General features: G+C 47.5%; 1 protein-coding gene across 1 annotated transcript; it reads right to left on the bottom strand.

The window, feature by feature from the left end:
* Window positions 1-1,448: 1,448 nt before the first annotated feature.
* On the bottom strand, window positions 1,449-12,095 carry C922_05035 (hypothetical protein; the record flags this gene model as incomplete). Its single annotated transcript, XM_008820608.1, has 2 exons — window positions 1,449-4,340; window positions 4,452-12,095. 2 exons carry the CDS (start codon window positions 12,093-12,095, stop codon window positions 1,449-1,451), a joined length of 10,536 nt encoding a protein of 3,511 aa, XP_008818830.1.
* Window positions 12,096-17,274: the final 5,179 nt, after the last annotated feature.

The raw sequence follows: 17,274 nt of genomic DNA on the forward strand, positions 1-17,274 counted from the left end.
CAAGTGCGACAAGCTACAGCTAACTACCGCGAAGTGCTGCAAAACATGGACCCTGCTACAAAATGTGGCAAAATAAAACGATGGGCAAATAATTTATAAGTTTCTTTCTACACGGCGGAAAGAGATAGGCCCCCCTTTTTTTTTTTTTCTTTCCCACGGTAGTGCATAGCACGTGAGGATACCCACAACAAGATGATGATACGTCACCCTTGTAACTGCGCAGAGACTGCATGTAAATGTTACATATGAGAACTGCGTTGTTTAGAAACCTTTTCGCTCTCTCTGGTCTACGGAACGATGGCCCCTTAGCAGGACGGTTGGATAAGGGGGTAGTTTCCAAAAAAAGGGCTATATTAAACAGTGCACCGTCGTGCTAGGCATTATTTGCGAAGAAGAGGGATATACCCCCACGCGTTTCGTTTGTGCTATCCTGCTGGCTTCTCCATTTTTTAAAGTAAATATTGGATGTTTTGCGGAAAGGGTAGAGAGCGAAAAGGAGGCCTTCACGGGGGTCCCCCCCACGCGAAAGATGGATCTACAAATATGTGCGACAGGCTTATGTTGAATAGAAGGCGTGACTACGTTGCATGCGCCCTATGGCTATGCTTTTCCCCTTTGGGGCCGTCTCGCACGCTCCCCATAGAGCGCAGGACAGGTGAAGGAAAAAAGAAAAGAATTGCCGCGTGGCGTATTCCCTACCCGTCAGTCAGTGTTGTATGAAGGAGGACGGAGGATACATTTATTAATTATGCATAGGGAGAATTAGGAGTGAGGGGCTATTTATACAGCTTCGCTGGGTTTATGAGAAAAAGGAAAAAAAAAAAAAAATGATGGCATCTTAGTGAGTTGATCATTTGGCGGTTCAAAAGCCGAACAGCTGGTGGTGATTCATATGAGGGCCGTATGCAGCCCACCTGCGGGGCATACTTGGAAAGAGTGTCCATCAAGGGTGTGTGTGTGGAAGGATAATCCAGAGGAGACTCATCCCCAAACCAAGGGCTTCACAAGTGCTTAGAGCCACGGAGGCGCAGAAAAAGGCAGAATATTTCGCACCAAATGGGAAGTTAAATCGAGTTGAAAAAAAGATACGGACGCTATAAAGAAGGACACGGTGACAGTGAGATGACGCATGTGATGGTGCCGCACCGATTAAAACTTCAAACCGCTAAAAGTACGCGTTGGACGGGAAGTTATCCGTATGCACGATGGAGGTGCCTTCTGGGATGTATGACTTATATTAGAGAAAGGGGAACTGACGCGGTGCATCGTGGGGGTGGGCAATAAATAGACGAGTGTTATGATGTGTGTAGTGGTGATGCGTACTGGTGGTGTGTAATGATCGTGCGTACTGCTGATGGTCGAGTGGGCGGAAAAAACAACAAAAGTCGTCGCACGTATTGGAGGGCACGCAGTACCTTCCCTACGTGTTGCAACCCTGCCACGGGTCACTACAACTTCCGCCTCTTCTGGGAGTGATAAGACGAGACGTCCTTCGTGTCCTCCATCGTATCAGGGTAAGCGAGGCTACTCGAGGTGTTCATCAAATTCTGCTGGGAGAGATTCGATTTCATGTCACTCAAGACGTTATTGATTAGGTTGTTTTTCGTTAAATTGTATTTGATCAGGCTGTAGGTGGCCTGCGTGCCCATGAGGCTATTGCTCAGATCTGTATCGTACACACTGTGGAGCGTGCTCACTTGGGCTAGTGGGTAATTGTTCCTTTTGCTTCGCCCTTCCTCACCGGGGAAGTTGGGGGGATTAGCTTGGCTATCTGGGGTAGCGGCGTCCCCAGTGATCGCTGCGTTTCTGCTGCTGAAGTTCCCCCACTGGCCAAGATGGCCAGGGTAGTCAGTCATATTTCTCTGTGTTCCTATAACGTGTGCCTCTTTACTTTCGTCTACGTCTCTTGCCGCTGGTGTTACCCCATGTGGGACTGATGTTGCTTTCTGAGTCTTCAAACCGTCCTCCTTGAAGCAGATTAGGTTGTCCTCTCTTCCTCTGTGGTGATCCAATACTCGCCTGTCATGCCCCTTCTCTATCATACCAGTGTGTTCAGCTCCGTGGTCGATATGACTCCCAGTACTCTCTTTCATCATCCTTCCACCATCATATATGCTATTTTTAATTGGCCTCAAATTGTAGTTCGGATCTTTCCTTCTTCTCACGTTTCTGTTTCTTCTTTGTGTACCATCCTGGGGGGATTTCTCACCGTCATTAAACACGGACATCTGTGAATAATCCGTAGTGAGGGTTCTTTGATGGATGCCCCTCTCGGTGCTAAGAGAGTCGGCCAGTTCCCTAACTATGCTGTTAATCTCTTTCACTTTCTCTTTGTCCGTTCGCATGTATTGATTAGTTCGTATCAGGTGCAGTAACTTGTCTAGGTTGTAATTGTTCCTTTTTTTACTGGTTCCTTTGGGGTAGGATTGCATGTGACGGTTTGTGTTAGTGCCACTGTGGGTGGTCTCCTTTGCGTTTCTTCTTTTGGTTTTCCCCCGTGGGAGTGGACTAAACTGGGTGCGCTCCGCCATGTCCATCGGTTCCTTCGAGTTGGTGCTGTTAAAGGGGTCACTGACCGTGGTGGTGCCTGTGCCGCCGGTAGTAGCGCCACTAGGGGCAGTAGCAGTGGTTGCTGTGGTGGCCGCTCCCTGCCTGCCGCCCGCATGCGCGATCTTTCTCCTGGTCATCTTATCGTTGTGGTAATGCCCAAACAGTCCTCTTCCGCTTCTGCCTCCGCTTCTGCTTTCGCTTCTTCTTCCTTCGCTCAGCAGAGAGTGTCTCTCTAAGTCGCTGTAGCTAGTCAGAGTTGTCCTGAATGGGATGGCCGCCCTGCCGTCATACTGGTCACTGTGCATTCTGTCGCTTCGGCTGAATTGGTGTGAGGATAACTCGTTGCAGGTGGCATCATTGGTCTCGGAAGCCCTCCTGCTGAAATAGCTTCCGGTCATGTCACCCGTGGTGTGATAATTATCTTCCCAGTTTGTGACCCTTTCCTTGTTCCCCTCCGACACGTAAAAGGGGAGTACACCACCGTAATCGTTCCTACCACTGTTCTTGATTAACGCACTGGAGAGGCTGCTCACATTTGACGAAGCTGTGTTGAGATTTTTCATTCTCCTCTTTTTATCAGAGGAGTTTCCAATTGGAGTAGAGACGTCATCATTTTTCTTTATCTTTCCCTTTTGCTTACTGTGGTTGCTGTTGCTCATGCTTGCTTCCTTCTCGTTCGTTGCCTTGGCATTTATACTTATCGGGTTCCTCCTGTTGTCTTCACCATAGGTTGGTGGGGCTGCGCTGTATGCCGCGTTGGACGGGCCGACATCCGTAAAGACCCCTTCCTCATTATCGTAGTAGTCCTCAATTGGCTGCTCAGCCGGATACACTAAAGAAGCCACACTCTTCGTTTTCCTTCTCGTGTTATAGGTCCAGTTGTCCCTATTCGATGATTCGTGTTGCTCTGTTGGTGGCTTGCTCCCGGTGTGTGTCGGAGGGTTGAAGGGGTAGGATCCGTAACTGGTTTCCTCCCTTTTCCTTTCGCCGTCTTCGCGGCGTTGCATCTCGTCTGGGTTCTCCCCATTCTCCGCGTTATCCACGTCATCCGTCTCATCCGAATGGTCCACCTCGTCCACGTCATCCGTCTCATCCACCTCATCTCTCACATTCAGCAGAATCGAAATGAGCTGCTCCTTCTCCGTGTGGCTGAGAGTGTTAAAGATTCGAACCAGATCTACGCCTCCAAAGTGGTTGAGCAATAGTTGCTCATTCACGTGGTCCGCTGCATTGGTGTAATTTTTTTTTTTTTTTTGAAGTCTCACTCTGTTGCCAGGCTGGAGTGCAGTGGCATGATCTTGGCTCGCTGTTTTATCTACCTCCTTTGGTACAAGACGATCGTTATAACGACGCCTTTGCGCTTCCTCCATTATTTCGTCAAGTACGTGTATCCTTTGATCCATATCGTTTCGTCTCCTCGTTTTTGTCACTCCATTATGGGGTAAGAATTGATTCTTCGCCTGGTCCTGTGTGTGAAAGAAGAGAGTTCCTTTGTAATCGGTCGGCTGCTCCTCATGCAGCTGTATCTGCCTTTTTATATAGTTTGCTGGTTCGGTATCAGAGTGGGGTCTCACACCTTGGTGTTGTCTTTCAATCATTCGTTTTTTCATTACTTTCCTCTGGTGAGCATTTTGGCTGGAGATGTGTTCGTCTGAATGGTCTTCCCTTTGCGATGCGGTTAGGCTGTCTCCCGTCTGCGAAGCTGTTAAGCTGTCCCCCGTTTGCGAAGCGGTTGAACTATCCCCCCTTCGATTGTCCTGGTTGCTCAGCACGGCTGCCACTTCCATGGCCTGCGCCGCTGGGGGCACTTCTGAGGGCACTCCCCCTTGCTGCGTATGAGGGTCCCATTGTTGCCGCGTACGATGCTGCGTACGATTCTGCACGTGTCTTCTGCTCTGTACATTCTCACACGCCGTGTCATTCCTCTGGTTAGAATCCGCCCCACTGCGCTTCATCCTCTCCCTCCTCAAATTGCCATTCAAGATATGATAGTAATTTTCCAGCAACTTGTTTCGAAACAGTCTTTTACCCGTCCTATGCGACGAGGGATCATTTTCATTCTCATCGGAGTAGTCTAGGTTATTCTTGTGCAGGTACAGCTTGTATAGCATTTCAAGTTTGTTATTGTGTGGGACGTTTTTTCTCTTTTTTGGCTGATTCGGTTCTTCCACTTTGGACACTCCCACGAGCATCTGCCCGTGAGGTGTGTCCCTCTTCTGTGTCGTCTGCCTACGGAGTATGCTCGTCGAGTTGTTGAACCCTTCCGTAGCGAAACGGTTGCTACTTTGCTCCGCTTCCATGTCTACTTGATTCTCCTTGTGGGCAACGTTGGGGGGATAACTGATGATGCCGCCGATTCGTTTTTGTGCCTCGTTTGGGAGATGGTTCGAGAAGGAATCCCGCGCGCCGCTCGCCCAGTTGGCGTTGTGATTGTGAGTGGCGCCGTTTGTGCGACCGTTCGGTGTGTACAACACCCCTGTGCTGCTCATCATTCTCCTTCTGCCTTGGCTCACTTCTCGGAAGTAGTTTGAGAGCAGGTTGAGCATGAGGTTATAATTGCCACTGTCCACATGGGGTATGATCCCTGGTGGGCTGGCAGACTGGGGATAGTTCTTCGAGTTGTATTGCTGGTTGGCATCCTTCATCTGTTGCGTCTGTCTTTGTCTTCTTAGCTTTGTTGATTTTGCGTCATCATGATTTGCTACCCCCCTGGGATCTTCACGTGAAGAGTCCCCCCTTCGGATACCCTCGTATGTGTGTGAACTGGTGTCATTCCTCCGCTGAGTTTCCCCTTCGGCTTCGTCCCAGTTCCCATCAACCTTCACGTGGCTGCTGCTGGGCTGATAAACCCCATCTTTTTCGGGGGTACCAAAAATCCCTTGTTCGTACATTACCTTTAGGATATCTGAATCTTCTTCAGTGATAAAAGGACCCCTTTGTGTACTTGCCAAGTTGAAGTGATTCTTTGCTTCTTTGTCTGCGCGGGGGGAGGCGTCATTTCGTAGGTTGTTCTGAGCGTCGTCGGGAGGGCTAAGCGGGTTGGCCGCACTGGAAGCGTTACCCCGGTTGACCGCGTTACCGTTGACCGCACTTGGAGCGTCTTCCTCTCCGCTGTGTAAAGGGGCTCCCTCATGGCGGTGCTTCCCCACCGAGTGCGCATTGGTGTCCTCCGGGTGACTGGGCAGATGTTCTAAGAAGCCCTCCTCGACAATGCCATCGTACCTGCCGCTGATAGGCAGCATCACGTCCGGGTGAAAGTAAGATCCCACGCCATGCAGAAGTGACATCTTAAGCAACCCATTAAGCATGAGCACATCTTTGTTTAGATAGCTCAACCCTAGGAGGCCCCTATCCAATCCTCCTAACACTTCCTCTGGGTTGGCCTCATTCTCGAAGGGTGATTCACGAAGCAAAGCACTTAACGGGTCCGATGAAGGGAAAGCTTTCGTGTATTTCTTCCTTACATACGTGTAGAGATTTTCGTTGACATAGTTGAAGCTTCTAAGATTGAAGGTGAGATCCATTTGAGCTGCCCTCTGATTATTTTTTTCTCTGTAGTGCTTCATTAGCTTGCTTATGTTTGCGTGCACGTTGTCTGTAAGTTCTTCTATGGGTGGGTACTTCGATTTGGTGCTGCTTCTGGGGGGGTTGCAGAATCTGTCTGTGTAGAGGAACACGGACGGGTTGGCGGAGGGTGTGACGTGGTTACTACTAGATTGGTTTGTTCCCTCCCCAAGGGGGGAATAGAACCCGTGGAGAGGTAGCAGGAGGGGGTTGTAATCTGTATAGCGGTTGCTATATCGGTCGCTGCATCCGTAGTCGTATCGGTCGCTGTACCGATCTGGGTGGTCCTCATCCCAGTTGTCGCCCCTTCCGTGGCTTCTGCTTCCGCTTCCGCTTGGAAGCCTCCTGATGCTGCTCCCCATCCGTCTTGCCTCTTCTCCTCCTCGTAGTTGTCCCTCCCCCGCGTCCACACCCACCGGGTAGTCATCACGACTGTTCCTATCTCTGAGCCGGCGAAGGACCTTCTCACTTCCCTCCTCCTCACAGTGGTTGTGATGAATCCCGTGCATATACTGGTGCTTGTAACAGTACAGGATCTCATGTCTACTGGTCTTGCTGAAGTTGGGCCACGACAAGTAGCTGCTGGCACAGTTCACATGGAGGAAATTATTGCAATTGGTTAAGCTGCATTTTAACGAGGGGAAGTTAAGTAAGCAAATTGAGCACCTCTTGTAGAAGAGGAAGTTAAAAAGGACAGTCAGATTGAAATATCTGTTTCCATAGACATGATTATACGTGTAGTTATTAAAATAGAGGCAGTCTCTATGACAGGTGTACTTAAGGTAGGAACCGTTTTTATGTTTCAGCTTGATGACACCAATGAAGAGTCTACTTAGGGTCTGTTTTTCGTTACAGAGTATGCACCTGACGGTCTGGAACCATGCGTTGTATTCTTTTTTTTCCAATCCGAGTACTTCATCGTCGTAGACGTAGAGGAAGTAGCTTGAGTCTATGTCCTTGATGATGATTTCTTTGGGAACTCTAGCTTGTCCATACGTTGAGTACCGTGCGTGTCGAGTGTTGTACCCCTGCTCGGAAGGTCGTGCCCCCTCACTACACGGCGTAGCGACGCTACCTTCTCCAATGTTGCATATGGTATTACCCAGGGGAATGTCCCTATCCACGGTGATGATGCATCTGCCGCTGGGCCCTTCCACCTCCCCAGAGATCTCCCTACTGTAAAAGTGCTTCACTAATTTGTTCTTACAAATAGCGTTATTCATTTTCTCGATGATCCTGTAGGCCTCCCTCTTTCCACTGAGGAAGGAACTCACCAGTGAGCTACCTCCGCTGTTGTGTGTATGCTCCCCCGCGAATAGGACTCTATTAACTGGGAATGATACTATGTCCTTGTCTATCTGCAGAGTCCTCCTTCCAACGAAGGAATTCAAACCACGAGAAAACTTATTTCCCACCCAATCGTAGTAACATATCTTCTCTATTTTAATCCCAGGTAGTAGGTCTTTCAGAAACGACTTGCAATCATTTATAATGATTTTTTTTTCCAATTTGGACGTTTTCTTTCTGTACTTCTTCCTCAGGAAGAGGGCGATGACTGGGTGTGCACTGTAGATGACGATGTGGTTGTATTTGTTCGTCCGGACGTTACTTTCGTGGGTGCAGCGATGATGCTTCTCTCCGTTCATGAGACGCTCCCTCTTGAGGCACCCTATAAAGCTCATTTCGTCTATACGGTTGAAGGGGGGACGCCGGTACACATGACTTTTGTTATGGGTCCCTTCAGTGGGGGGGAGGGCATTCTCATACTGCAGTGCTTCTTCAATGTCCTTTGGTGCCTCCTCAATTGGCATTCCCCCGTCGTTAGGTTCCGCTTGTAGCGGCTCCTCCTTCGTCGCCTCCCTGGGGGGAAAGTCCCCCTCGCCATTTCCATCCTCTCTCGAATTGGACACCTCCATGGAGAGAGAGATATCCATGGCTGTCTTATTGGCAAGGTGCACGTTGGTAGCAAGACATGAGGTAGTACTTCCCCGATCCGGTGTAAACGGCGGATTTGCAAAAAGGTCATCCCTATTGGGGACCTCCTTTTTGGACATCTCGTGAAACCGCCTCCCCTCCTTGGGGGTGCCTTCCCTTTTCGCCTTTTTGCAGTTAAAAAAAATGCTAACATTCTGAGTGCTCTCTACAATCCTCTCCTTCAGCGTGACAACAATTTTGTTATTTTTGGTTACCCCTAATCTGTGAATGCTGTTTGTCTTCCACTTGGGGAGTTTCGGAATGAACTCGATCAGTCCTGTGCTCTCTTGATCGGGGAGGTCCCTTATCGTTGTGTTTGGGTATCCCCTTGGATTTCCATGTGGCTTCCCCCCAGGATCTTTCTTAGGGTGTTTTTTCTTCCCCTTCCACGTACCGTCTCGATTTGTCCCCTCTGCTCGATCCCATTTGATAGTCCCCCTCCCCCTCGTTGGCGGGTCTCTAGAGATACACTGCGCATACTTCGCCATCGGCTGTCGACTTAGATTATTGTGGAGGGTGGCTCCTTTGGGGTTCTCTTCCCTACACTTCACACAGCTTCCAATGTTGAAGATATGTGTGTTCTTTCCATCGGAGAGGGTCCCCTGCTTGTTGGAGCTCTGAGCACTTTGTGCATTTGCATTCTGTAACGAGTATCCATTTGGACTATGGTCCGGAGGCAGTTTGCTTCGCCCGCTGCCGACGCCGCAAGCGCTGCAAACGGTTCCACAGAGAAAATTACAAGACTTGTCCGCTTGACAGACGTTAAGGTTGCTGTTCGTTTGGGAGGAGCACCTAGGCAGGCTCGCGCAGCCTTCCCCACTGAAGTAAAGTACCCCGTTGTTGCTGGAACCTTTGAATCTGCACGTGCTTCTGTTCTCGTTCGTCGTAATGTCTATGTTGTTTATGAGGTAGTCACTCGAGGTGGACGCGTTCTGATTATGATTTTTTCCCCAAGGGAGTGCGCTGTGTGATTCTGAGGGGGGGTGCCGTGATAGGGCTTTCGGCCGTGGGACGCCCTCGTTCGGCTCTCCAGGGGGAGCCTCTTTCGGATGATCGCCCCTCTGAGGTTGGTTTGATTCCCCCACGGTGAGGTTGTTCACTAGCAGGAGACCAGCACGGGTAGGGGAGTGCTGCTCAATCTCGGGTGACTCCCCCGGGTGAGGTAACTCCCCCAAGTGAGGCATCTCTCCAACCCGCTTTAACTTTCCCACTTGGGGAGGGTGCCCCGGACGGTGGCTTCTCCCCTTCTTGGTGCGGCCGAAGAACCTGACGCTGTCCTTTAGAACTCCAATGGGAACCGCCACGATGCAGTAGTCGTACAGTCTATTGTCGACATGATTGGCAAAGCCAATTTTGATGTTATCATTATAAGCGTATATTTTATTAACAATTTTGTTTTTTTTTATGATGATATTTTTTTTCAATTTTTTAAATATTTCCGTGAGCTCAAAGTTGCAACATATGGTCTGAAACACGTCAAGGAAGCTGACGCTGTAGAAGAGGTACTGAATAGACAGGGAGTCTAAGTTAATTCCAGCAATGGCTTCCAGATAGGAAATGTACAATTGGACATAGACACTTTTTGGATTCCTTTCGCCCTTCATTTTGGCGACTTCTGTCCGAATGGCTTCCCCCAGCGACATAGAGAGGAGGACGTTTTTATCCTTCAGGTTGTGAAAAAAGGAAGAGTTAAAAATCTGGTCGTAGTAGAACCTCAGTTTGTGAAGAACCTTGAAAAATTCGTTCCTCATTTGATGCTTATATATCTTTTTCCCATTAATGTATACATAGTGTTTGTAGAAGTGCCTATTCACATCTTTGTGGTAGATGTTTTTCTTGAGGCAGAAGTTTATGAGGGGATTATTCCGATTGACTAGGAGGTCCACTTCTCCTAGGTAGTTTTTTTTTTCATTCGATGAGTAAAAAAACTTGCCACCGATTCTGTTCCTTGCTTCGTACACAGTTACATCAACGTTATGGTTGAGAAGAACGTATGCAGCTGCTAGTCCCGACATGCCCGCTCCGATAATCACCACTTTTACTTTTTTGTTCACATTTACAATCGTATCTATGTGATAAATGATGTCATTGTAATTTTTTCTTCTTTTCTTTCCATAGTGGGTTTTCTTCAAGCGTAGGATATTTTCCTTCTTGTACAGGAAGATGTTCGAGTTTGTTTTATCGCAGATGTCCACTTGTTCGCTGTATGGAGAGGAATTTTTTGAGCTGCTGGATGTGTAGTGGTCTGAGTAACCTCCGTGGGTACGTGTTGGTCTATTCCTTTGCGTGTTTCTCTGTGGCTTCCCAGGGTTGACTTGACCTGTCTGGTCTTCCTCACCCGTCGTGTTATCGTTCAGCCCGTTCGCGTCCATCCCGCGCATTGTCTTCACCGTGTTATCCATCATGTCCATCATCATCGTCATTTTTTTTTTTTTTTTTTTTTTCTTCTTCTTCTTGGTCTTCCCTCTCTTTCGGTCCGATAACCCCTCGAAGGTACCTCCATCAGGTGGTACCAACAAACCTTCTTGAAACTTTTCCATCTGACTTCTCCTTTCCGTTTGATTGTACTCTACACCTCCTTTCACGTTATGGAGGTGGTCTCTTCTGCCATTCGAAATGGGGGCTTTGTTAACCTCATAAGAGTTGCACATCCTGCCGTCCGTTTGCCCCGTCTGCCCCGTCCCATCTCGATTATCACTACTGGAGTAGCTAAACGGGTTGGAATGGTTAGGATAAAAGAATGTAAAATCTTCCTCAAAAATGTTGTAAATGGAGGACTCGTTATCGTTGGACGTGGATGAACTGACGACTATTTTCTTCCTACGGCGTGTGCGCTTTGGCATTTGCGCTTGCACCTTCGCGCTCGTGTACATGGCTTGGTTGGACTGGAAGCTACTGCTGCGTTGGGAGTTCCGCGCGGGGGGCCCCCCCCGGCTTCTTCCGCTTCGATCGCTTTGGCTGCTCCGGTTGCTCTGATCGCTCTGGTCGCCCTGGTCACTCTGGCTGCTTTGTCCGTTATGATCGCTCTGATCCTTCTGATCATTTGCGCTTCCTCCACCATTGCCGCTTCCTCCCCCATTGCCGCTTCCTCCCCCATCGCCGCTTCCTCCTCCATGGCCGCTTCCTCCCCCATGGCCGCTGTCATCGTTCTCTTTCCTCCCCTGTTCTCGGTCACCACGGGGGGAGCCACCACACGCTGAGCCGTCTCGAGTGCTGCTTCCCCTATCGTTGGCTTTACCTTTCGCACCACTGCCCCCTCCATTGGTGCATTTTATCGAATGGGCTGCATCGTGGGCGACATCCCCTTTACAGTGGACACTCTTGTGCGTATAGTGATTACATTGGGGGGAGGCCTCCAAGTGATGCCTTTTCCTTCCTCTTGTTTTCTGTACCTTCATCACAGCAACATCTTCTATTGTTGTGCTGTTGATTCCTCCTCTTTCATGGATATGCTTTGACAGTTGCATTATGCGGTTTACAAAAGTGGACTTTAAAAATGGGAAGAAATTCGTCTTTGTGTGTTCCGCTCCGCTTTCGCGCCTTACGAATATGTCAATGAGCGAGACAAAATCGGACAGATCGCCTTTTCCACGGAGGAGCTGGACTGTTTTCCTCTTCTTCTTTTTCTTCTTTTTCCTTCTTGACTTCTCCTTCGAGTCATTCAGTAAATACACGCCAAATTGGTTCCTTCTCCACAGCACTCTCTTACATATGTCGCTTCGCACCCTTTTACATATGTTGCTTCTGACCCCTTTAATCTTTGCGACACTTTGTTTGTATACCATCGGGGTCAAATTCCAACATTCTCCTTGCAGCGTCTTCCGATTTTTCGTTTCCCTCTCTTCGTGGCGTATTGTCACCCTCCCCTTCATTTCGCCAACATGTATAGAATCCCTTTTTGTGCACTTAAGGATTTTTTTGTTGGCAACATTCAGGAGGGAGCGAATTGTCGAGGGTGTTACTTGGACCACTTTGCATCGATCCTGATGTGCAGTTGGACCTTTCATCTTGGGCATGAAAAGGAGGAGAGGAGAAAAGAAAAAAACGAATCTGGTGATTCGCTAATCTCCGTTACGTCAAAATTGGACAATAAGCACATTTGCCTGAGATCGCGCAAAAGTGTCAATGTTGTTGGTTAAATGGATGTCCTTAGGAAAGGGGTGGGGGAAGTGAAGAGTCCGATTTCATCTTCGTTCCTGCTTGCCACCGTTTGTGGGACTATTAACGTAAGGGTTCTTTTATATTTATTTCTTATCTTTATTTTATTTTCTTCCAATTTTGACTTAATTTCGAAATACAATCCGATCGATGTGTTATCGGATGAGTAACTTTTTAATCCCCTCTTTCGTCAAATTAGGGCAACAAATTGAGCATCCTCTTCTGGGCAGTTGACTCTAAAGATGACTGTTAATGCGTGCCGTAAGGAAGGATGGGAGGAGAGCCATATAGACAACTTGGACCCGGTTGTTAATCGGACTGTCTATTCAGCTCCTATGGAGTAGCGGGGGATAGGTGAAGGTACACTAGCGAGAGTGCGTTTCTCTTGGGCGATATGATAGCACAGCTGCAATTTTAATTACGCTGAGGATTACGCTGGAAAGAAGAGGAGAACTATGGAAGAAAAGGAAAGAAGAAAGAAAATAGCAATCTGGACTCATTGGAGGTGGATACAAAACAAAGGCGCTCCTGAGGAAGCACTGAGGGGGGAGAGAAATAGGAAAGGGCACAACAGGCAACTCACATGGGCAATTAAAAATGGAGAAAAATAAAAAAACAAAACATGCAATTAAGTGATCTTCTGTGAGCTAAAACGGAATTGTCTGAAGAAACGTGCGAAATAAAGACCACATGCGTAACTCAGTTTCCGCGAGCGCTGACCACTGGCCGACGTTCCGAAAGGAACCAACGAGCGGGCAGGAATATACATGCATAAATACATATGTATGTATCTATGTAAGTATATATGTATGTACATATGTATGTGTTTTTTTTCTGTTTCTTCCGTTTGAACTTGCAAAATAATTTTTTCTCCTTCGATGAAGTCCCGTTTGGTTAATTAGTTGCAGCCCTGTACAGTTGTTCCTCGCCCTGTTCACCCCATTTGATTTGCCCCCTTTACTTCAGCTTTTACGACTGTAGTACCCTGCTTGTCTCCACCTGAATGGACAGAAACCGGAGAAAACAAACAGGGGGGATTCGGCTTGAAAACGACTGTTCTACATAGAGGCGCGTCTGCTCGTATATCCAAAGCGTTTGTGGGAAGACAAAAATGCGGGCAGGTTAAGCATGTGCGTGAAGAAACACATAGGTATGCGTGAAAATGGCAACATGTATAAGGGGGTGCTCGCGCGCAGACTTTTCAAAAAAAAAAAAAAAAAAGAAAAAAAACTGGCGTGAGCACGAAGGAGTCTCTTCACAGTCGTCGTTTTGGGCATACCACAGTAAACACATGGCAACATACCCGCATGAGCAGAATTTTTCCTTCTTCTTATTCATGTAATCATTTAAGTGGTCGAACGAGTGGGTACATATATGTGCATACGCATGAAGGGGGACCCTAGACGAAGGTTTCTTCTGAGTCATTTAAGCGCAAAAATGTTGGAGTGGGGTGCCTCTTTTTTTTCTTTTTTTTTTTTCCTGCCTTCTTCTACGCTTACGTGTGCACAGTCTGTGTAACTACATGCATACGCGACTGTACATATGTACGTTTGTGTGTGCCTCTGTTGGGGGTGGGGTGAGGGACGATTCTGCTTTGGCAACCGTTCCACGCGGGGTGTATATACAATGCAGAAGCAAGTGGGGTGATTACAAAATTGTATCTACATTGGATTGCGCGGGATGTAGTGCAGCGCACCAGTGGGGTTTCCACGGAGGAGGTTAGCGTGTAAAGAGAAGCGTATAGAGGGAAAACGTGCAAAGAGAAACGTGTATAAGAGGAACTTGCAAAGAGAGACGTGAAAGATGAGCGGTTAAAAGAGGCTAAAAAGGACACCAGCAATAGAAACACTAACCCAGTGGCAACAAACAAAATTCACACATCTCTTAACCACATAAAACACGGAAACGCACAAAAGGATAATCACCCCGTGGTTCAACTAAGCAAACTTAGGCCACAGTGAAGTTAGTATAATGAATAGGGAGAAGAAAATTAAAAAAAAAAAAAAGTTAAAGAGAAAAAATAAAAAATAGAATGACGAATGTAAGGGAAAAAAAACCATGCCTTTTTGTTGATTCGAAAAGCTGCTTTAAAATAACTTTTGTGAAAATTTCATTTCCATGTGGCGAGACTACGTGAAAATGAGTGTTCACCCGGGGCGAAGGTCGCGTCGCCAAAGGGCCAGCAAGGGTAGCAACGTGAAGGGTAGTCACAAGGAAGGAAGAAAAAAAAGAAAAATAATGCACTGTATGCAAAATGCAACAAAAATGCGACGAGTAATGGAACACAACGCATCAACATAACTTGTGAGTTGCGCGCTTTTTTCTTAAAAAATTAATTCAAATAAAGGAGCATCAAAAAAAGGTTACAAGGGTTGTGCAATGTATGTCATGAATTCTGCTTTTCTTTTTCTTTGCTTTTTCATTTCCTTTTCTTTATTTTAAAGCGTCGAAAGTAGCGTGGGTTTCAAAGGGAGGGGGTCCTGCAGGGGCGGCGCAGGGTACACATATGCGAGCGGCGAAGGAAGCCTCAAAGGGTTCTCCGCAGGTATGCCCACTTACCAACACCCCCTCGCGTGTTCGCAGTGTGGGTCAGAGGGCACGTATTCAATCTCGCGCTGGAGTACTGCCTCTCCTTTAGGGCACATACAAATAGGACACGGAGTGACCCAAGGTAGAGTCAGGCGGGTGTGCGCGGGGCAATTGCACACGGTGGAAAAGCACAAGGAACAATCCCATGAGCTATTTCGCTGTTAAATTAAATTTAAAAGCAGGGAACAATAAAGGGGGGAAGGGCAAACACAAAGGAAAGAGTGGACGTGCGACGTGGGGGGGGGGGCACAGTAGGTAGTGAAGACTCTTGACACTGCGCGAAGGAAGTGACATGTTAGCACATGTTAACAGCATGCACGGGGTGAAGTGGACGGAACGGATTCTGTTATGGCACAAAACTCACCGGTCTCCGAAGCGAGAATTATTCTAACCCTTCCACGGGAAAGAGGAGAGAAGGAAAAAAAGATATATATATACATACATACTTGTGTATTTATACACGTCTGATGTGCAAATTCGTTCAGTTCGAAGCCAAATGAACAGACATGCAAGGGGCACAACCACGTGGGCTTAAACGTGCGAAGGTTGGAAGGATAGACGGGTCTATTCTGTAGACGCACGTACGTTCGGCCAATTCACGGTGGGGAAGGGGCATCGGGACATGCGCGCGAGCACAATTAGGAAAGCAGCACGGGTGTACAGCTGTAGTAGGGGCGCAACTGATGTAGGAACGCAATTGATGTAGTAGCCCCACTGGTGTAGAACCGCGACTGCCACACTATTGCGAGTGCGCCAAGGTGGAACCAGGATGGAAACAAATATGTACACAAACACAATTGCAGTTAAGAAGCCAACTTCGGGGAGATTCTGCTTTTTTTTTTTTTTTTTAATTTTTCGGGTGTCCACGGGATTGTCGATATATCAAAAAAGGAAGTGAAAGAAATGGAGAAAGGGAGTAAAACGAGTGGAGAAAAAGGAAGTTAAGGGAGTGGAGGAAAAGGCAGATAAACGAGTGGAGAAAAAGGCAGTTAAACGAATAGAGAAAGGGAACTATTTTTTTGTTAAGTGGTTTTTACTCTTATGTTCATTCGTTTTCGCGTGTTTTTAATTTATTCTTTTATCCGTGAGGAGTTTTATATTTTGATACATCTATCTTTACTTTTATGTTTACTTTTATTTTTACGTTTATTTTTACGTTTATTTTGGCTTAGGGTTTGACTTTAGCCCTACGCTTGCGCCCTGTGCGTGCTGCGTATGTATGAGCACTGTCACCACGTAGGCAACACCTGGCGCCGCGGAGGACGGTAGAGCGAGGAACGCGAGTGACGTGTATGTGCACGTGTAGGATTTATTTTTTTGGAGAAGAGAGACTCAGAGTTGGCAAGCACGCGAGGATTTTCCGGTTTGGGAGGCACTTCAGGTGGGAAAGACATCTGTTGGGTGTCAGATCTGTGGAGAGGCCGATCTGTCGAGAGGCAGATGGGATGGAAACTAAGTTGGGTGGCAATACTCACCTGCTGCCCTTCTCACCTGCTAGCCTTTTCTCGCCTGAGTGTTTGCCCCCTAAATTCACTCAGAAAATGGAACGCGAACCTTCGACTATTTACAGTTTAGGCGGAGGTGGGCCAGGTTACTTCTACGTCGCGCGACAGCACCTTTTTTCCTTTAAGGAGTGGCCGTTGGCGCGGGGCCCTCCGCGCATGCACATGCGCATGCAAGATTGAGCGCGGATATTGTATGCATGCGGTGTGGTAAGAAAAATACGCACGCACAGGTACTTGGCTTAAACATATATATATATATATGTGTTTTTCTTTTCTTTCTTTTTTTTGCGTTTTCTTTCCTCGCCTAGCGAAACGCGCACCCCAGGTGCCCTAACTAAAACAACTCACAAATAGTAACCCTAAATGGCCATAAACTTGGGGTCTACGATAGTGCCAAAAAAAAAAGGGACCATCTATAAATGCAAGTCATTTTGCGTAAAATTGGAAGAAGGGGTATTTACAGAAAGGATTTCCATTTGTAAGAAAAAAGAAGGAGGTAGAAGGATAAAAGACGGGGATAAAAAAAGAGGAGAGAGCAACGCCCAGGAAAGGTACGTGTTCACGTGACTACCCTTCTTAGAGGTTAGCAGAAGGAGGAGGAAAAGTCCCCTCCTCTTCTCCTTCGTATCATACGCATATATAGCCACATGGGTGGAGTGGCCTTCACAGGCGACCGACACAGAACTGTAAGGGGGGCACCATCCCAATTGGTGGGAAAAAAGAAGCTCGGAAATTTCGCACTACCATATCAATACTTGGGAGTGTAGAAAAAAAAAAAAAAAAAACAATATGGTTCTTTGTATGAGAAAAATGACCCCTATAAGTGCGTGGGCGGGTAAGCAAACGAAACGTGCATGAATATAATATGCATAACGTTGCCCGAGAAATGCTGACTTAAACCTGCGGAATCTTTGCGTTGGGGCGACTGCTATAT

Source organism: Plasmodium inui (assembly GCF_000524495.1).
Source record: "Plasmodium inui San Antonio 1 unplaced genomic scaffold supercont1.35, whole genome shotgun sequence".
In the NCBI taxonomy this organism is placed as follows: Eukaryota; Apicomplexa; class Aconoidasida; order Haemosporida; family Plasmodiidae; genus Plasmodium; species Plasmodium inui.